General features: G+C 34.6%; 1 protein-coding gene across 1 annotated transcript; it reads right to left on the bottom strand.

The window, feature by feature from the left end:
- Positions 1 to 2,203: 2,203 nt before the first annotated feature.
- SPACA1 (sperm acrosome associated 1) lies at positions 2,204 to 20,840 on the bottom strand (the record flags this gene model as incomplete). The annotated part of the gene is made up of 7 exons (XM_081295007.1): positions 2,204 to 2,360; positions 2,925 to 3,045; positions 7,340 to 7,475; positions 8,244 to 8,350; positions 9,075 to 9,176; positions 14,195 to 14,251; positions 20,516 to 20,840. The coding sequence occupies 7 exons, from the start codon at positions 20,838 to 20,840 to the stop codon at positions 2,204 to 2,206; spliced, it is 1,005 nt and encodes a 334-aa protein (XP_081151133.1).
- Between the last annotated feature and the right edge of the window lie 1,209 nt (positions 20,841 to 22,049).

The raw sequence follows: 22,049 nt of genomic DNA, 5'->3' as shown, positions 1-22,049 counted from the left end.
TGGAGAAAAAAAAAAGAATGTATTTGAGTGAATAAGAAATCAGTGAGCATTATAGGTAGCTCTACACAAACTCCTTTCCAGCTAAGGAACATTCTCAAGGACATATTCTACTGTCATCATAGAAGGCAATAGTTTGCATTTCCACCTCTGAATCTTTTCTCATCCTAGATTCATTTAGCAAATTAGTATAATGTACTTCATTTTTTAGTGAAAATACACATTAGAGAGCCAAAATGATTGATTTCAGGATAGTTATAAAGAGGTACAAAGAATAATAAACTCATATGTATGTCTCTAAGAGCATGATTTAAATAAACGTTGCTTAATTTTAACTTCTCAATAAGCAAAAATACTTGAATACCTACCATTTATTTAAATACACTTGATATTTTCACAAAATGTTAAAGTTGAGTATCAGAGAAAGGTTTCCTTTTTCATTTTATTTCCTTTAAATGTTAATAAAACTTGATATTCTGCAACCAAGTTTTATTTTCAACAAGAATCAGAAAACTGTCAAAGACAAACTGTTTTCCATCATACAAACGACGTGATCACAGATAATAAAATTGCACAAACCTCAAAGCTTAAATAACCATGTAAATGGATTCTATGTTTTTTGAGACAGATGGTGGATCACAACAGTGATGGGTTATGAATTCCAAAAAGATTGTCCTCCAGAATGAAACAAAAATGTCTGAAGAAGCAGATTTAAAATATAAAGTGAAACCAAAATAGAAAAATGACATCAATTTTTAAAAGACCAAGAAGACAGAAACAGAGAACATATAGATTATATAGAAGCACTCTGGAGAGAAAATCATTTTGAATTGAAACATTATCATTATGTTAATAGAAGGAAATCTGAATGCATTTCAATAAGGTCAGTAATGTTGTCTGGTTCATTCTACACCACATCCAAGACTACAGAAAACTGCAACCTGTGTCTATCAACCACCTTATCACCTGATGTTGGCGCCTAAGGTATGCTCACCAATCTTGGTCATTGTTGGGAACTCTTGACTTCTTTATATAGTTCTTGGCTGCATAACATTAGAGTGAATTAACAACCATTATGGAAGAGAATTAAGTTCTCAATGATGGGTAATTTCCTTACACATACTATTTCTATAATATAGGAGGGAGGTGTAACATAAATGCCCACTTAAAATATCTTCTGCATAGGTGTGCAAAGAGTTAATGGTAGCATCCTATAAATCTCATAATAATATCAATGATGTTGGCATGGAACTCATCTAAACAGAAAAAATTAAATCATTTTATGCTACTATCACAGCCTCTGAAAAGCAATTTCTGAAGTCTACTGAATCAAATTATTTAGTATCTGGGTATCTTATGTAATAGTTGATCAAGACTTTGTCAGCACAAAAAGGCAGTTATCATGTTCTAAAATAAGTATCATGGCTCTGAGATGTTATCAACCATACTAAGGGCAATGAAGGTACTTATCAGCAGTCATTCAATAGTCCTTAATTCACTGTTCCTGTGAGAAATACAGGTTGTTAAATTCATATTATTTCCTTAGCTACTTCCAAGTTCCTCTCTGTTCTTTCTTAGATATTTCCTTTATACAACCATAATTAAATTATCTAATATTTACATAAAATGCCTTGAGCAATGCTTGGCACGTAATAGTCAGTGCCTCAGTTGTCATTACCATTATTTCATGTCTTACAAGTGATGCTTTGTATATGTCAAATGCAGAGACTCTAAGGTGTGATTTGCTTTAGCAAGTTCAATCCAGTGCACCCAAGGAGGAAAAACTCTAATATCCAAGGCATGTTTTATATTACAATTCTCTTATTTAGGATAGAAGGGCAAATAATTTAAAAAATGATCAAAGTGATTGAAAATATACATGTGTGTATATATATATATATATTTATTTATATATATATATATATATATATATATATATATATACACACACACACCTCTAGATAAACATCCCCAAAGCTATTACCTGAAATTGCAAATATTGAGAACAAATTAAAAGTAACTTTTGATAACTGTACCACAAATAAGTGTGCCACTGATTAAAGAGCCTATCCTCACATTGAATTAGTTCCAGACTGTGGTAAATTTGTTGCAACGTTATTGAAGTATTTCAGTATATATTTTATTTTTATAATAATAAATCTGATATTCTCTAAGATCCTCTGGTTTGTCATATGTCATCCATGCATCATTCATTCCATTCACTTAAAGCATCATCTTCGTGTCCATGTATTTCTGCTGGTGACTGGTCAAGAGAAGTTGAGTCTTTGTATCTCATAGAACTCAGCTCTGAGTGTATCTCAGTTGTAGAGGCTTTCGCCCCCCAGAAAGCTTTCACTGCTGCCCTAAGGGGAAAAAACAAGAACGAAACAAAAACCATAATATGAAGTGAAAACAAAAACTAAATGAGACTCCTATTTACATTTTCTATATATAGATGTGTCTTTTATTCACAGTTCAGTTTTAGTTTGTAATGCACCAGCTGCATTGGGCTAGTAGATGAATGCTTGTACTTACCAGGGTGTAATGCTCATACAGACATTAGATATATTTTCATATAAATGAATTAGTAGATTACAATAATCAAGTTTTAAAGTTGTGAGAACTACAATTGAACAACACAAATATTCATTAAATAGTTTTTTAAGGAATTGCCTTATAAATTCCTAAGAATTGCATTTAAATGCTCTCTCATGGCTGGGAAGAAAGTCATAAGATCATTTTTAGAAGCATCCACATAAGAGATGGGATAGCCTGAACTAGCATTGTCACAGGAGGAATGAAGGGAGCTGGACAATTTCAAGACACATGCTGGAGACATCATGGCCAGGATTTTTCACTAGATGAGGGAAAGGGAGATGAGGAGGATGTCAATCAAAGGTGACAATGCATCCTGGGCATTCGCCTACCAATTAATAATTATGAAGATCAATACGAAGATCACAAATACACAGATAATGACTCCTATGGTCAGCACAAAAACTAGGACTGCATCAGTGTCTGGTCGGCTTGATCTTCTCATCTGCAATTCTAAAGAAAACATACACACCTGATGATTATTTCTACAGGAAACAAAAAAAAAAGGAAATGAAAATCTAAATGGAAACTTTATATTTGAAAAAAAAACAACTCTAAGAAAATACAAAAAGAATTAGTAGGAAGAAAATTGTTCATGAACTTTATTTGGCATGTCTGAAATATGCATGTTTAAACATATAAAAAAGTTTGAAAGAACATACCAACAAACACCTATATTACCACCACCTAAATAGTTTCAATAATATTTTTACTATTCCTTCATTCATTCATCCATCCATCCCACTATTAATCCATTAACTCATCTTACATTTTCATGTATTTTAATGTAATTTGCAGGCATCAGCACAATTTCCCCCCAAATTCTGTAGGTGGCCTATCAATAGCTAGAATTCAACATTTGCTTATATTTTTTTCTTTGACATAAAATTTATGTGTAATGAATTGCACAAAGATCTTAAATGTACATTTGCTTAGATTTGGAAAAGGCAAACACACTTATGTAATCAAATGCTGATGGAGACAAAGAATGCTCCTATATCCCAGAAAGTTCCCTCAAGCCCCTTTGGGTTAATTCCTGCCCCTGCCCCAGAAGCAAACAGTATTGCATCTGATCTTGTTTTCCACCAAGATTAGTTCTGTCTTTTCTATAACTTCATATGAATGGGCACATACACTGTATAAAGCTTCTTTTCACTCAGCACAGTGTTAAGAGATTCACCCCCACTGTTACATATGATGATGGTTTTTCTTTTTTATACAGAGTAGTCCTCCAATTTATTTATCCTGCCTCTAGTGAATACTTAGACTGCTCCAGTTTGAAGCCTTATATAGTCCTGTGAACATTCTTGTAGAAGTCATTTTGTGAATATATATCAGTTCTGTTGGAAACCAAAGAATGGAATTGCTGGGTCATATAGGGTAGATGTATACTTAGTTTTCTAAGAAACAGTAAGGACTTTCTCAAACTGATTGTATTGGCTGTCCATGTCTTATATGAGTTTCTCCCAGATTTTAGCTTGGCTACTCAATCTCCAAATGATTTTCTTTAAGTGAGCTCAAGTTTTTAAATTTTAATGAAGTCTTAATACATTCATTATTTCCTTTTACTGTGATCATTCTGTGAATCATGTCTAAGAAACTTTTCCTACTACTGAATCACACAGATTTCCCTCTATGTTTTCTTCTTAAAGATTTATGGGTTTAGTTTTATGCTTAGGATTATGATACATCTCTAATTTTTAATATTTTAAAAATATAAAACTGAGGTTGAGGCTCATTGCTTTCTATACAAATATCCACACACCACTCTTAAATTAAGCCTTCTCTCCCATATGTGTCTGCTCTATCTGCAAATAAGGCTACTAAAGAAACAAAGCTAGTTTACAGTATGTGTGGGAGCACTGCTACATTGTAAACTGGTGAAAAGCCAATTTATATCAAGGATTACTTGTTTTGTGAATTAAATCACTTTCTTATGGCTATTTCTGTTCACCAAATTCTAGAATCATTGAAAAAAAAAAGCTAAAAAGGACCATAGAAACCATCAGACCCAAATATCATTTTATACAGTTCAAGTAAAGCAAGGTCCAGAGAGATGTAATGTTTGCAAATGTTTGTTTTGACTATTTTGGTAAGTGCCAGTGTATCAGAAGTAGTCTCCTCTATGGAAAATCTCAATTATTTTTCTGAATATTTTTTTCTGACCTTTAAACACCATGGATTATAACTCCCCATTTTCCCTAGTAATTCTAGAGTATAAACTCAATACAGTGATATTAAATAGCTCCAAGTATAATGGAAAAAATACATCCATGTTTGTATCCCAATTTTGGTAGATTTAAAAATCTTTTTATCATGAAATAATGTTAGATATACATAGTGAGGTTTTTAAAAAAAAAAAACTTAAAGTTAAAAAAACCTTGAGAACTAAAACCTGAGGAGAAATGCAAAAATTAGTTTCCATTTATGTACTATCCTGTAACATTAGCCGAGAGAGAAGGTAGAGAATGATGCATATAAAGATTTTAGTTCATTACAACAGTAATCTTCTCTCAAGGGTTACCTAGACTGCTTACATCTATTGAAATTTTCTAATGGAAAATAGGTCAAATTTCAATTCATTCACTTTTTAGATATAAACAAAGCTTACGTATGTGTTAATATCTTCGGGACACCATAACAAAGTACCACAAACTATGTGACTTAAAAACAACAGAAATTTATTGTTTCATAGGTCTGGAGGCAAAAAAAAAAAAAAATAAGGGGGGAATTGTGATGGTAGGACCATGATCCCTCTGAAGGGTCTAAGGGAGGATCCTGTGTTGCCTCTTCCAGCTTCTGGGAGCCCCGGATGTTCCTTGGTCTGTGGTAGCATAGGTCCAATCTCTGTCTGTTTTCACGTGCCCGTCTCCTCATATGCCTATGTCTTCACACGGCATTCCTCTGCCTTTGTCTCTCTCCCCTCTTCAAATTCCCCTCTTCTTACAAGGAGACCAGTCACATTGGGTTAAGGCCTATCCTACTCTACTAGGATCTCATCTTAACTAATTACATCTACAATGATGGTCTTTCCAATTATGGCCACATTCTGAGTACTGGGAAAGGCAAGACTTCAAAGTCTCTTTTCTGGGGAAAGGGCACACAAACCAAGCCATAACAAGGCCTATTTATGAAAGACAGCTCTTGTGGGAGTGAAAAATGTGATATATAAAATGGAAGCCAATACAATACTATGTGGACATTTCTAACCCAAACATTTGTTTGATGTCTAAACAGTCAAAAGGGTCTTTTACAGTGGTGTACCCAAATTGTAATTTTTGAAAGAATCTAATCGTGTTCTGAGAACATTTTGTTGTTCAACTACTGCATGCACTAAGACAACAAAGCTACCCCACCACCCCTAGGCTGCAAAGTTAACTTCATCTCAATAAAGGACAGGCACATTTTGAGTTCTGTTCTCCAGCCCTTAACTTGCATCCTAGCAAATGCATTCTCCTTTCTAATCATGAGAGGAGTATGTAGCATCTTGCAACATTAGCCAAGAGAAGGTGGAGAGTAGTTTAAACTACTCACTACTAACCAGTTCTCCCAGGACCCAGGAAGTGAGGACAAGGGCCAAGAATGGTCCAGCGGCTTTTATAATATCATAAACTAAGGCTAGCTGAGATATTTTTTAGTTTGCTACTTTGGTCCTCTCTTCTGTCGTTTTTTAGTACTTTATTGAAATTATCCTCTTAGTGTTATTAGCTTTAACCATGAAGATTTTTTAAGTTGCTAAATAGCACATCAAAGGAAGTTTAAATAGTAAATAGTTTATTTTTTAGAATCACCCCCAAAACGCTTTACCCTGTTCTCATTTGAATAAAGATACCACATTACATTATGTTTGGTATCTCTAGACAATAGCGGAAGCCATTTACCTGGGGTACAAAAATAGCTTCAGGAAATCCATAAGCTCTCTTAAAATTACATATAACTTTTGCCATGTTTGTGTATTGAACATTTTTCTCTGAAGAAGATCCAGAGCCTTGATTGGATTCTCAAAAGAACTTGTGATCAAGTCCCCCACGCCTCTAACAAAAATGACAATATTATAAATGGTTAAGAGCACCTACATAAAAGGAAATGATTACCTGGATACAAAAGACATCATAGATTAAACTGAAAGGACATGAATGCAGATCCATCTCACAAGGGAAACAATGTACAACATGTAAAATTATGTTCAGGACAAGATTTGCCTTTTGTGACACAGAGACATGCATTACTGCATTATCAAAAAATATTTTCTTCAAATAGATAATTTTTAAAGAAAAGTGCTCTGACTTCGTGTTTCTTAATTTTTTAAATTAATTTTATTATTTTTATGTGCTAAGAGTTTTGTAAGCATTCATGAGAATTCCATTAATCCACTTTCACTTTTATGATGGAAGTAAATGCAAAAATATATATATTTCAAGTTAAAAGCCTGGTCTTAAAGGACCAGTTTCCCAAAGTGAGCCACATTTAATGCTACTTTGTGAAAAAGAAGTTAATTATTATCTGGTAGAAAAGCTTCAATGATATAAACCAGTGTTTCTCAGCACTGTAGACACCAGCAGCAACAGCATCACCTGGGAACTTGTCAGAAAGGCAAATTTGCATGCCATTTCTAGTCCAGACCTACTCAAACAGAAGCTCTGATTTGGGCTGGATAGAGACTTGTGTCTTAACAAGCTCTCCAGGTGATTTTGATGCTTTTTGAAGTGTAAGATATAAGCAAACCAAAATATTGCTGTGCACTTACCATTAGATGTATAGACTGTGAATTTAATAGATGCTACCATTTCAGAATTATCCATGGTGTCACACTGGAAAGCCAAGGGGCGGATATCTCTTTGTACATCCAGGATTGCTGAATCATTTGCAAGTATAACAGGTTGCTATTAAAACAAAACAAAACAAACAAACAAAAAACAAAGTATCAATGTTCTTCCCTACACTTAAGGTCAGAAAACCATTACTTCAAAAAAAGAAGAGTCACTGACTCTTGGAGCCTAGTATGCTAATTAATTGTGCACATGGATTTTGGAGTCAGAACATCCAGACTTCAAATCTCAAAGCTACCACTTCCTATCTGTATGACTGTAGACAAGTTATTCTCTACACATCAGTTACTCATCTATACAATGGTATAGCAACCATAGGGTTGTTACATGCTTAAGAAGAGCGCGTTGGTGCATGTTTGTAGTTCCAGCTACTAAAGGGGCTGAGGCAGGAAAATAACAAGTTGGAGGCCAGCCTCAGTGACATGGCAAGACCCTGAGCAACTTAGTGAAACCCTGTCTCAAAATAAAAAATACAAAGGGCTGGGGATGTGGCTCAGGGGTTAAGCTACTCTGGCAAAATTCTTTAACTAGTGTTAGCTACTGCCATTAATATACAACTCCTTTAAAAATAAATAAAAACCTTACTTACAAAATAAAAATAGTTCATATTATATGGATGTTTAAAAGTTCTATTTCTAGTTGACTTTAAGACATATAGAATGTCTTAAATCTCACTGAATAGTGAAAAAAAATTGAATTCCAATAATATTTTCCTCTTTTGCAAAATGCTTTTAAAGAGAGTTTTCTGAGAGTTATCTAAACTGGGATACAAATTTTATCACTCACTAGGAAAGCACCAGATTACATATGTTCATTACTTACTTGGTCTGCCCTTAGAAGTTTCCACATATATTTGTAACGATTTACAGGAGATGTATGAACACATGCCAATCTAACACTTTCAAGACTTTCTGAAATTGGTTTACCCCCTGAACAAAAGAAAAATCAAATACATAAATATCATTGGGCATTGTAAGTTGCTTTACATATGTCATTACTTTTAAAAGTCACTCCCAGTCATAAAAATCAATTAGATATTGCAAGTTACCAAATCTTAAAATTGGGAGCTGGAATGTAGTGGGGTAAGGGAAGAGTGATGAGGACAACAATAAAGTCACCAAAAAAAGCAAGGGAGGAGACACAATGTCTCTCAGTTTTTTAATGCAGAATAAATTCTAGAGAAGAGGTAAGGGCAATCAGTGATCTGTTACACTGAACTTTGAGGTCTGCTAGTGGCTTCCAATTTACTGGTTAGGAAACCTCATTAGAGATATTAAAATGTCAGAATAGCATAACTGGATGCAAAACAGACCTCAAAGTTCCCAATTTAAGATTTATCAACCCACTGATAAAATGCCATGACCAAAACATCAAAAGTGTTCCACTTGAGGACAGACTCAACCATAGACCCCAAGTATAGAGAGAGGGTCCAGTATACAGCAGATAATATATCTTTAAATTTTAGATGTCACTGAAAAATGTAAAGCAAAAGCAGAAAGTTACTCACAGTTATAAGTGTCTAGAGAATGGAAATTAAATTGTAGATTTCCTTTCAACGAATCCACTGGCTGTCTCCTTGTATTCAGTGGCAATCTGAGGTAAGGGTATTTCCCTGAGGTGAACTCTTCCCCTCTGTCACCCGCAAATACTTACAGCCACAATCTGCTGGTCCACGGCATTCTTCTACTCGAACAATACACTTGGATTCGCCTCCAGGGCATCCATTTGTTAATATAACTTCTCTAACACCAACACCTTAGATAGAAAGAAATGGGCAAATGTTAAGAAAAAAATGAATTGAAGAAGGTCTTTACTTTCTCACCCAGGTCTGGCTTATCTTTTCTTGCTTCCTTTTTAAAATTTATTAATTGTTTAAACTTTTCTCTTAATTTCAGAAAGTTAACTCCTAAATTCGCAGTGATAACATTTAGAATTTTCTTCAGCTCCTTGTTCGCAATAATTTCATAAAACAGTATTTTCTCAAATTAATTACATAAAACACTAGTCATTCTACAATCATCTATGCATTTGAAAATGGTACATTAAATAAAATGAAAAGGACCTCTTTTTTCTTTTTCTATCTTATTGGCACATTATAATCATACATAGTAGTAGTTGGGTTCATTCTGACAAAACCATACATATGTGGAATTTGATTTCAGTTCCCATTCCCCAGATTTTCCCTCCCCTCCTTTCTCTCCATATAATCCTCCTTTCTCTTCTCTACTGATCTTCCTTTGTCTCATTTACTTATTTATTTTTGATTGGTTCTTTCTACTTATATGTAAAGGTGAAATTCCATGTGCTGTGTTTATATATGCACCTAACGTGATTTTGTTAAATTCATTTCACATTTCCTTCCTTTTTTATTGTCCCTCCTCCCTCCCTTTTGATCTTCTTCTACTCCATGGACTTTGTCTATATCTTTATAATATCCAATTCCCCACTCCTTCTTTCCCTTGTTTTGTTCTAGCTTCTATCTATGAGAGAAATATTTAAATCTTGATTTTGTGAGAATGGCTAAGCACAATGTTCTTCATTTCCATCCATTTACCAGACAATGCCATAATTTCATTCTTCTTCATAGCTGAGTAAGACTTCATTGTGTATAGATACTACATTTTCTTTACCATTCATCTGCTGATGGATACCTGGGTTGATTCCATAAGTTGGCTATTGTGAATTGTGCTGCTATAAACATCAAGGTGGCTATATCACTATAGTATGCTGATTTTAATTCTTTTCAGTAAACACCAAGAAGTGGGATAGCTAAGTCATATGGTGGTTCCATTCCTAGTTTTTTGAGAAATCTCCATATTGCTTTCCAGAACGGTTGTATTCATCTATAGTTCTACCAACAATATACAGTGTACTTTTTCCCCACGTCTTTGCCATCATTTATTATTTTTTGTGTTCTTGATAACTGGCATTTTGACTGGTTTGAGATGAATTCTCAATGTAGTTTTGATTTGTATTGCCCTGATTGCTAGAGACGTTGAACATTTTATCATATATTTATTGGCTCTTTGTGCATCTTTTGAGAAATGTCTATGTAGTTCTTTTGCTGGTTTATTGATTGGGATATTTGTTCTTTTTTCTTAATTTTTTTTTGTAGTTGTAGATGGATAGCACAGCCTTATTTTGTTTATTTTTATGTGGTGCTGAGGATCAAACCCAGTGCCTCTCACATGAGAGGCAAGCGTTCTGCCACTGAGCTACAGTCCCAGCCAAGGATATTTGTTGTTTGTTTGTTGGGTGTTAGGTGGTTTTAGTTGTGCATATGTTTTGGATAGCAATCCCCAGTCAGAGGAACAGCTGAAAAAGATTTCCTCCCACTCTGTACACTGTCTCTCTTCATGTGATGTCTTTACTACAGAAGTTTTTAGAAACTTTTAATATGCTAATAAATTAGTATGCTATTATGTATAAATTCTTGTTAATCTAAGATGCAAAGATTTTACATGTTAACATCTTTGAAATCAGAATACATTAATATAACTGTGGTATGACAGCATTTTTTCTTTTTAGAATACATAAAATGTGCTTCTTACAGCAAATAAAATTAGGTAGGTTTGATGAAACACAGTAGTACACAGAATTTTCCAAACTTATTTGACTGTGAACCTTTTCAGAGTGGGGGCATGGAACTTCTGGAGAAAAATCCAAAATCATATTTTACCATAAATGATACTTTTTAATATTTAGATTGATAGTCTCAGTGTTAAATATAGACAAGATAACTTATTAATAACCAAATCTCCATTTCCAACAAGATAATTTTTGTTACAAGAAACCAAATCTTTTACTAACCAATCCTAGAATTCTGAGTCAAGCTTTAATTGCAATAATTGAGGGAGATGATAAATTCTGGATCAGCAACACTGCTGAATACATTTGGTGTTAAGACTACAAGGTCACAAGCTAAGCAAGATTCCTTGATTTCCTTGTCTACCAGATTACCTCTTTCAGCCTCTACAAGGTATTAATCATAAACCCATTCTCAAGGGATAGAAAAGTTGAAGATTAGAACAGTGGCTTACAATAGTGCTTCTCAAATTTAAGAGTACATGCAAATCACATGGAGTTCTTACTAAAATGCGAATTTTGATTCAGTCTGTCTTGAGTATGTCTAAGATTATGCATTTTTAACAAGCTCCTTGGTGATGCTAATGTAGCCATTTTATGGACCACAGTCTGAGTAATGAGAGAGGACTTCCTATGGGACAGGAGGATGGAAGGTGAAAGTGTCTTTTGATTAGGAGGGAGCTGAATCAGGCACGGTGGTGCATGCCTGTAATCCCAGAATCTTGGGAGGCTGAGGCAAGAGGATCATCAATTCAAGGCCAGCTTCAGCAATTTAGTGAGACTCTGCCTTTTAAAAAAAAATAAATAAATAAGGCTGGGGATGTAGCTTAGTAGCAGAACACTTGTCCAGCATGTATGAAACTTTAGGTTCAATCCCTAGTAATGGCAAAATAAATAAACAAATTAATTAAAAGAGATGGCTGAGAATGGCTTTCGTATGGCTACACTTGAATTTATAATAGGTGCTTCTTTAGAGGCACAGTCTTATTCTGAAATGCACAAATATTTTCCAATCAGGTATTTTATATACTTATTTAAACACAGCTCACTGAGATATGTGGTAGGTATGCGATTTTCCAAGTAACACCTAAATATCTGCCAAAATATTGGAAAAAAGTGTTTAAGCGTTAAAATATTTTTTAGGAGTTAAATAGAATTTTCACTAAAACCTTTTTCTTTTCTATGTAGTTAATATAAACTGACAATACTTTTAACATTTTAGATCTGAAATATTACATTTTTGGTTTATTTTTTCTTTAGAACTTATAACCACCTAGTTTATCACTAACATATTATTTGTCTTGTCCTACTAAAATATACATTCTTTGAAGGTAAAAAGTTTTGTTTTGTTTTGTTTTTCACTATTTTATCCATAGCCCCTATAACAATGCCTGATACATAGTAACCAAAAAAAAAAAAAAAAAACTTGATTTAAAAAAATCAATTTTTGAGAGAATAAATATACAATTTTTAAAGCATGCCTTTAACAAATAAAAAACATTAATTATTGGAGCTGTCATAAAAAAATAATTTTTTTACCTGAAAAAAATTTCAAGCAAGTAGCAAGAGAAAGATATAAGCTACAAATGAATAATCATATGTTTATTACATAGATTCCCCTAATTTTGACTCTTACTTATATAAAGTAAAAACCAGGTTTAAAACTACTTTAAGAGATTGAAAGAAGAGTAGTTGCCAGGAACTGGAAGAAGTAGAAAGTTAGTTTAAATGGGTGTGGGATTTTAGTTCATGGTGTTGACAAAGTTCAAAATGGATAGTGGTGATGGTTGTACAATAATATGAATATGCTTAAGGCCACTAGATTTTATATATATAAATGGTTAAAATAGTAAATTTTATTTTGGATGTATTTTATCATAATTTTTTTAAAAAGCTGCCTCAAATAAAAACAATTCAGGTATAATTTTTGACCAAAAGTTTGCTCCCAAAAATTCTGATCAAGATCTGCATGAATTCTTCTGTCTTCTTATCCTCTAGTTATTGTTCTCCCTTTCTTCTGGTCACTGTCACTTTGTCTACAGCAGACCACTTAAGATGAACTTAATTTCATTGTTAATTATCTAATGTTTCTCAGTGCCCTCATTTATGGCAGGGGTTATCAAAGGGTAGTCCTCTATTCAGCCATAAAGAGTGAAATTATGTCATTTGCAGGAAAATGGATGAAACTGAGGGCATTGTGTTAAGTAAAATAAGGCAAATTCAGAAAGTCAAGGGTTCTTATTTTTTCTCTCATTTGAAGAAACTAGGAAGAAAAATAAACAAATAAAGGTCGGGGTGGGGATCTCACGAAAACAGAAGGGGACCAGAAGGAAGGAAAAAAGGAGGAAATGGAGAAGAACTAGATAATGAGTTAATCAAATTATATTGTTTTATTGTATATATGTATAAACATTAAACAACAAATCCCACTATTATGTATAATTATAATGTGTGAATGAAAATACCTAGAAAAAATTAAAAGATGGACCTTTAACCATCAGGCTGAGCTTCATTGTCAGCTGAAATGCAAATTCTTAGGCCCACAGGTCTAGGGAGTTGGAAACTATTGAGTAGGCCCCACAAACTGTTTTAATAAGCCTTTTAGGCACTTGGAATAGATGTTTGAGAAACATTGACCTATAATTGCATATAAACCTTAATCCTACCCCTGTGTTAAGAGATTTTGTGTCCAATTTCCGTCCATAGAATGATCAACATAAGTCTTATTCTTTTAACATCATCTTTCCCACAAAGCCAATACTTTTTTCCCCCCAAAAAACATGACGTATAAGTTGGAGAAATTGGAATAGATGATTACAAATAAGCATATTTCTTGATAGATTTGCCAGCACATTATGTGGGAAGACATCTGTGAGATGCATTGGAAAATCTTTCATCTTATGAACATCTGTGAAATGGAGAAGATTTCACTTTGGTGAAGACAGTTTATGTGCCAAAAAAATAATAGGGAGTTAGCTTAAAATAAAACTTGGGGGTTGCAAACTGGAAATATCTTGCGTTTTGAAGCAAATCAGCTGAGTGTTGTGTGTAAATTATAGTTGTTAGACATAGAAAGCAATGAGAGATGAATGAAAGTACACAAATTACAAGTAAACAATTACCACATTATCTGTTTTTACCTTCCCTCCCCCCAAAATTAGATTATTCGCCTGCTCTTTTCTACTTACCACACGTGACTGTGCACATTCCAAATTCAACTTCTTTGACTATTGTTTTATTCGGACCTAAATATAAAGTATAAAGATACAGTATTTAATCATATGAAGACTTTTCTCAGTGAAAAACCTCTTACTTGGGATGGGGGATACAAATACTTAACATATGGGCAGCAGGTAATTTAAAAAAAAAAATACTATTAAACCAGAGAAGCAAAGCCATTTCTCATGCATTTACTATTATCTAAATCAAAAGAAGCCTGAACTTTTAAGGAAGTTCATGAAACTAGGGAATAACCTGCGAAGAAGGTTTATATTTAAAACTTGTATATAACTTAAGGGTTTTTTTTTCATCAGTTAATACATGGTGAGTTAAAAGTCTATTGAAAATCACAAAAATACAAAAGGCCTTAGAATTTTAAGAAATGAGAACAATTTTTTCTAATTAAAAGAAATAAAATTTTTTTTCAAAAATTCACAAAAAACAGTGCATAATTTTCATCCAAAAAGAAGTCTTATGCCAATTGTTCATTAAAGTTATAAGTGATGGATTGGTTTTACTCACTTTCCAGATTAAAATGGAAAATTTCAATAGTTCTAAGAACATATTTCAATGCTTTATTTAGCAGGATAATCACAGAGTATACAACTTTGAGAAGCTAAAAATTCTTGGTTCTAAATCACGTTCTCTTTTTCTAATCATTTGAAGAAGTTGGCATGAATTCCACTAAATATCTTATATAACCAATTCTTCATAGCTCAGATTAGGACTGAAATCTCTCTATAAAAAAACAAATAAGGTATAAGAAAAAAAATTATAAAAGGCAATGTATCTCGGGGCAACAAATCACATAGAAAAGTAGATTGAATTTCAAGTCCAAAAATCTACTTCTAACACTAACAAGCTCTTTGAATTTGGGCAAATTAATTAAATTCTGTCATACCTAGTTAGCCTTTGTTACATTTGGAAAGGAAACCCTATCTGATTTGATATTGTAGGAATTAAATAAGATAATGCATACAAAATAATTCTATAAATTGTTTAGCACTACAAACATGCCAAAGTTGTCATAATTATGCAAATTAAACTTGTTTTGTAGTTATTAATATCACATGGTATTGATATTTTTCCTATTTTGAATTATTGTAAAACCTCAATAGTTCCATAAGCTTTTCATTCTGTACTCACAAGCATCAAATATAGTTACTTTGAATGCACAGTAGGTACTCAATACATATAAGTAAATCAGTTATTGACCTTGTTAAATAAATGATTTAGACTATCATAACTTATTAATTTTGAACCGACTTTTTATGCTTGAAATGCTTAAATACTTTCAACTGGCACATAATAAGAAATAAGTTAAAAGCTTAAGCCTGAACATAAAAAACATAGGTAAGAGAATGAGTGAGTACTAGACTACTCACAGCTTCTTTTCACAATCCATTACTCAATTAGCTCTACTATTTACCACCTATATTGCTTTGAGAAATTATTCAATTTCTTCTAACTTGAGCTTCTTTATAGGAAAAAAAATGAGATTGAATCAGAAGCCTCTAAAGTCCTTTTTAGCTTTAATGTTCTTTGATGTATTAAATGTCCATTAGGTCACTTCAATGGTGTTTTTTTTTTTTTGTAACTATATGTATCTGGACTTCAGTGTGACATTTGTAAAAATTTCCCATTATACACCAATGAATAAAAAGGGAAAATATGATCTGAATGTCAGCAATATATAATTGGCCAAACAGGATGATGCACAGATGCAAATTCGTCAGTTGGCGGGAATGTGGTAGAAGTGATGTGTCATGGGGCTCTGTCCTGTTCAACATTTTTTTTTCTTTTTCTTTTCTTTTTTTTTTTTTATTGGTTGTTCAAAACATTACATAGTTCTTGATATATCATATTTCACACTTTGATTCAAGTGGGTTATGAACTCCCATTTTTACCCCGTATACAGATTGCAGAGTCACATCAGTTACACTTCCACTGATTTACATATTGACATACTCATGTCTGTTGTATTCTGCTGCCTTTCCTATCCTCTACTATCCCCCCTCCCCTCCCCTCTTCTCTCTCTACCCCCTCTACTGTAATTCATTTCTCCCCCTTGTATTATTTTTCCCTTTCCCCTCACTTCCTCTTGTATGTAATTTTGTATAACCCTAAGGGTCTCCTTCCATTTCCAAGCAATTTCCCTTCTCTCTCCCTGTCCCTCCCACCTCTCATCCCTGTTAAATGTTAGTCATCTTCTCATGCTCTTCTTCCCTACTCTGTTCTTAGTTACTCTCCTTATATCAAAGAAGACATTTGGCATTTGTTTTTTAGGGATTGGCTAGCTTCACTTAGCATAATCTGCTCTAATGCCATCCATTTCCCTCCAGATTCTATAATTTTGTCATTTTTTAATGCAGAGTAATACTCCATTGTGTATAAATGCCACATTTTTTTTATCCATTCGTCTATTGAAGGGCATCTAGGTTGCTTCCACAGTCTTGCTATTGTGAATTGTACTGCTATGAACATCGATGTAGCAGTGTCCCTGTAGCATGCTCTTTTTAGGTCTTTAGGGAATAGACCCAGAAGGGGAATAGCTGGATCAAATGGTGGTTCCATTCCCAGCTTTCCAAGAAATCTCCATACTGCTTTCCAAATTGGTTGCACCAATTTGCAGTCCCACCAACAATGTACAAGTGTACACTTTTCCCCACATCCTCGCCAGCACTTGTTGTTGTCTGACTTCATAATGGCTGCCAATCTTACTGGAGTGAGATGATAATGACCTGAAAAAAAAGAACCTTGATATCATGCTGACTGAATCCAGAATTCTGCAAAGCTATGAGGATAGCAAATGTGTTCAAATGTAAATCTGTATCTAAAAATGAAAGGGTAAAGAATGGGCAAATGCCAAAAAAAGAAATCTTAGGAGAATAAAAAGTCCTATACCTAGAGCTCAAAAGTTAAGTATCAGAAATATTGTATGGATTGTCTTAATTTGATAGAAAAAAAGGTAAAAAAATGAATAGAATCCAACAGTTAGTTCAAAAAGAGGCAAGAATGTGGTGAGGCTTCTCCACTAACCACTGACCCACATCCTTATCCCTTTTTTATTTTTAATTTTGAGACAAGAGTTTTGCTAATTTGCTTAGGGCTTCACCAAGTTGCTGAGGATGAATTTGAATTTGTGATCCTCCTGCCTCAGCCTCCCAAGTGCTGAGATTATAGGCATGTCCCACTGTGCCCAGATTTTTAAAGATATATAAAAGGATAAAAGGCATAAGGATACAAACCTAATATCTTCATAATTTTCCTTTATTTTGAAACATTTTATTATTTTATCATCTGTAATGATGTTATTTTATCATCACTCATTAATTATTCACAACTATTTTTTAAAAAGACTAAAATAATAAAATTGAAGAAGGATTGGCATTGCCTAAAAAGATGATGTAATTATGAAGTAAATCATAGCTATTGCATCAGTTTTCTTATTGCTTTGCCCAAAGCATCACGTTACCCCAGGAATATATGAAACAAGTCTAAAGACACTTTTCATGTAGGCTATTTCTGGTTTTCATTAAATAAAATACAAACTTTAGAATTTTTCATTTTTTGACCATAATGGTAGAGAAGAAAATTGATGGAGAAAAACATTTCTAAATTATTGAATGAGTCAGAAGATGAACACAGATAGCAGAACTTTAGATGAAAATGGTGATGGTGAAATTGATTTTTTTTTTTTGTATAAACAGAATCTCAGTGAGAGATGATAGTATCTTAGGTGACTATCCTGGATAATTTAAAAAAAAAAAAAACAAGGAGTAAGCATTGTATTTCTAAGAATGAAAGAAAATATGGTGTTCTCATCCGGTTATATTTTTGATAGGAAGAATTTGATCTTGAAATATTTTGTGACAACAAGACCATACTGTTTTCTAAAAGGATGTGGACAGTATTCTTTTTTTTTTTTTTTTGCACGATGTTTATGCACAAAGATTTACTTGACAAGATTTGAAAATGGACAAACTATGATGACACGTATAAATAAAGGTGACTGGAAGGAAATAAATGGGTTAGAAATGAATAAAACTCATTGAAGGGAGAGGGAGCATGGGAGGAATTGATGAACTCTAGGTAGGGCAGAGGGGTGGAAGGGGAAGGGTGGGGTCAGGGGGTTAGCAATGATGGAGGAATGTGATGGACATCATTATCTAAAGTACATCTATGTAGACATGAGTTGGTGTGAACATACTTTATATACAAAGATATCAAAACTTGTTCTATGAATGTAATAAGAATTGTGATGCATTCCACTGTCATGTATTTAAAAAATAAAACCAACAAAAAAGATAATGATCATGTGTTATACTAAATTAGTTTTGTTAAATAAAATTTTGCTAGTTTAAAAATAAAAAAAACTCATTGAATTAATCATTTCAATTGCTGTTTATAAACTGAAAATGAAAGTGTTCTGCAATTATGCAGCAAAATGATGGCATTCATCTCTTTAACAAAATATGTACCGTCAAAGTTTTCAAAGTATTGTGCTTTGACAATATAAGTGCAAAAAGAACCAGAGTAATAATAATCCAGACTTTATGAGAGATGTACTTGAAATTTGGAATCAGTATTTATATGATGGATATATTACAGGTTCATGGCTTAACAGTTTGAGCATTTAGTTTTATTCAAACTTCTTTCAAGTTAAGTTATGAATACCTTCAAAACTAAGATACAAGGAATAAAAATTGGGGTTTTTGGTGTGTTTATATTTTTATTAAAATTTCTAACAAAGTTGTTTTCACTAACCCTTATTCTTGCTTTGGAAATTATTTGTAAAATTATTTAAAAGTGAAAAACATAATAGTTCACTGGATAGTAATGGTGATGCCTGATTTTACTGGTCCTCCAGAATTAGAAGAGCTGTGCAAATTTTAACAAGAGTCCTGAAAACTTTCTGGTTGTTTATAGTTCTAGATTCTCAATCTACCCAGATAAAACACCCATGCATGAAATTATACATCTCTCAAGTCCACAGATGAGGAAACTTAGACACTGAGAGAATAAGTAACTTACTTACACTTGAGTTTGAATGTAAGGCATTGTATCTTCATCACCTGGGTTTAACTTAATAATATTTATCATTTTACAGCTAGAAGTATCCCTTCATTAGTTTAACACTAAAATCGTTCACTCAATTTTTTTGAAAAATATACTGAAGCAATAGCTACACTGCTTTAAAACATATGCTGCCCTTCTCATCTTTCTTTTTCACATTTCCAAAGTCAAGGACCTTTTCAAACTCTCTATAATGTAATCAAGGCAGTTCAAGCCTGGATCCCACTATTAAACTCAGATAGTCAATTTCTTTCCATGCTGAGGGTCACTATCTATCATTGGGAAATAAAACAAAGGCTGATAGACACAGCACCCACTCCGTACATATAGATTGAAGAGACAAAAGAATGCTAAGGATACTAAAAGAATTTAGCATCAGCCTGGTCATTTATGGGGAAAGGGAATCATCCTTTTGAAGACTGCAAACCTGCAACTGACCTTTTACCCACCAGCATGTGAGTTACTAATCAATATAACATGCACAGCAGCTTGTCAAGTTTTATTACTTAATGAGCCAACAGTATAAGGCAAATTTATGTACCAAGCACAGGCTCATTCTCCCTTGGTTAATACGTTATCATCTAACAATGCCATTAGTTGAATCCCCTGATAAATGTTTTCTACTGCCACCATTCCTTTGTTGAAACTAAACATACAAATAAAACACTACAACAGTGTGGAAGTGCTCAGTGGTAAGGGGCTGCACAAAGGTGACATGGCCTATACATGGGCAGTTTTGTGGGCTATCTAGATGTGTCACAGTAAAGGGAATTATAAATTCCATTGAGTTCCCACCCTAAGGAGAAATGTGGAAAGAAAGAGGGCTACCAGCAATTTCTAACTTTAAAAACAACAACAAAAACTACAATGGGGAGGGGAAATTACTGCAACAAGAGTCAAAACCAAGATTTCCTCTTGGTAGGAAGCTACCTTCACCCCTTTAAAAAAAAGTTTTTCTTTCTCCAAAGCAATATTGAAAACTATTTCTTAAGTGGCTTCTACATATGCTTATTTGGTTATCTTGCTTGGACAATCAGCACATCCTTCTTCAAAGCTATAAGATGCACAAAATGGATAAACACAGGGCTGTTATATGCAAGAAAGCTCTACAAATGGTAACAAAGGTGATTCTCATTATTATTCGGCAAATAAAGTCAGCTTTTTGCCCTCAACAGGTGCCTCTGGGCGCCTGTCAAGGAGCCTCCTGCTCTCACCAGCTTCCTCCTTATCAGGCAGAGGGCCCTCGTTGTTGTCCCCTTCGCTTTCGTTGTTGTCACCGGTGTCCTCCTCGCTGTCGCTGTCGCTCTCGCTATCGCCTTCGCTTTCGCCCTCGTGGGGCTCGTGGGCCTCGGGGCCCTCGTGAGGATCGTGGGCCTCGTGGACCTCGTGGATCTCGTGGACCTCGTGGGCCTCGTGGACCAAGGGGGGTTCCTGGATGGCGGTGACATTGGTCCCACACGAGGACTGGAAGCCCGCCAGGAGCAGCCAGCCCACGGTCAGTAGCAGCCCTGCGGAGCAGCCCGCGCCCCCGGGGCTCATGGTTCTCGGCCCCGACGGCCGCCCAATGCACGCTCACAGCCCCGGCTCCAAAGGAGAGGCGCTTCGAAGAGACCTGCCACGCCGCACTCGACTACGAACCCCTGCGTCGCGCCCAGGCAACCATTGAGTCGTCACAGCTCGTCACCGCCATCCCGGTGGGGCCGCGCCGGGGCAGACGCCTGGAACCGCGCAGAGCCATGCGGTGCAGCTGGTCACCCGAGGGCCCTTGCTGCCATCCTCTTCGCACAGCTTGCTTGCTTGCTTCTAAGACATTCCCTTTGTGTGCTTCCTATGTTTACTCTCTCCAAACTGGACTCCTTAGACCCTCAAGCACTATTCATGTGATGTGGCTGCAAAATTACCTATCCAAAATCTCCAACTAGGGACGACGTGACAAGAAGGATTCGCCACAGCCTTATTAAGTATGGTGCCCTTAACTAGATCCATAACTGCAGGTGAGGTTCGCTTTGTAGAAAATATAAGGGAGCATTTTGTTTCTTCGATTTGTGCACTATTGTGACTGCAATGCAATCACGTATTCACCTTTTAAGATTTTGTGCAGCACCATCAGCTCCATGTAGAACGTCATTGAGTGAGACCGGGATGATGGGGAGGTGCTCATGCAAGTTTTCAAGCAATTTTGTCCTCATTCTTTTTATTGGTGGGGAGTAGGTGATAAGTTTGGGGTACCAAGTGTGAGGCATAGGATTTAACCTTCATTCCTGGTAACTTCCATCTTCTTGGTTTGGATTTTGTGGGTTGTTGGTTTGGTTTGGTTGATTGGTTGGTTTTTATTTGATTGGCTTTTTTTTTTTAATTCATTGAGAGATTCTTTCAAATCCTCCTGATTCTTAATTCTGTTGTCTTAACCCATTAAATATGCTTCCTAAGTTTGATTTGGAAAATATGTCTCCTTCCGTTCACTGTCAAAAATGTTAAAAGTTCAACAGGTCAAGGATAGAGCCTTGTGAGGCTACGCTCTGATATATGTTCCACTAATTTGTATGTTGGTTTAAACCAAGACTCTCTTCTTTTTACCAAAAAGGAATTATATCTTTTACTAAGGTTGAATCAGGCTAGAAGAAAGAATACCTTAATACCTTAGCATTTCCATTTGAATCAGTAGGAAATCTTAAAGCTTAGGTGTAACTCCCCACTGCCTTATTCAGTATCAATATGTCCAATTATGTTATAGAAAGAAAGGAAATT

This window comes from Spermophilus citellus (assembly GCF_964194105.1).
Source record: "Spermophilus citellus genome assembly, chromosome: 5".
Taxonomy (NCBI): Eukaryota; Metazoa; Chordata; class Mammalia; order Rodentia; family Sciuridae; genus Spermophilus; species Spermophilus citellus.
This window is presented reverse-complemented; position numbering and strand designations above follow the sequence as displayed.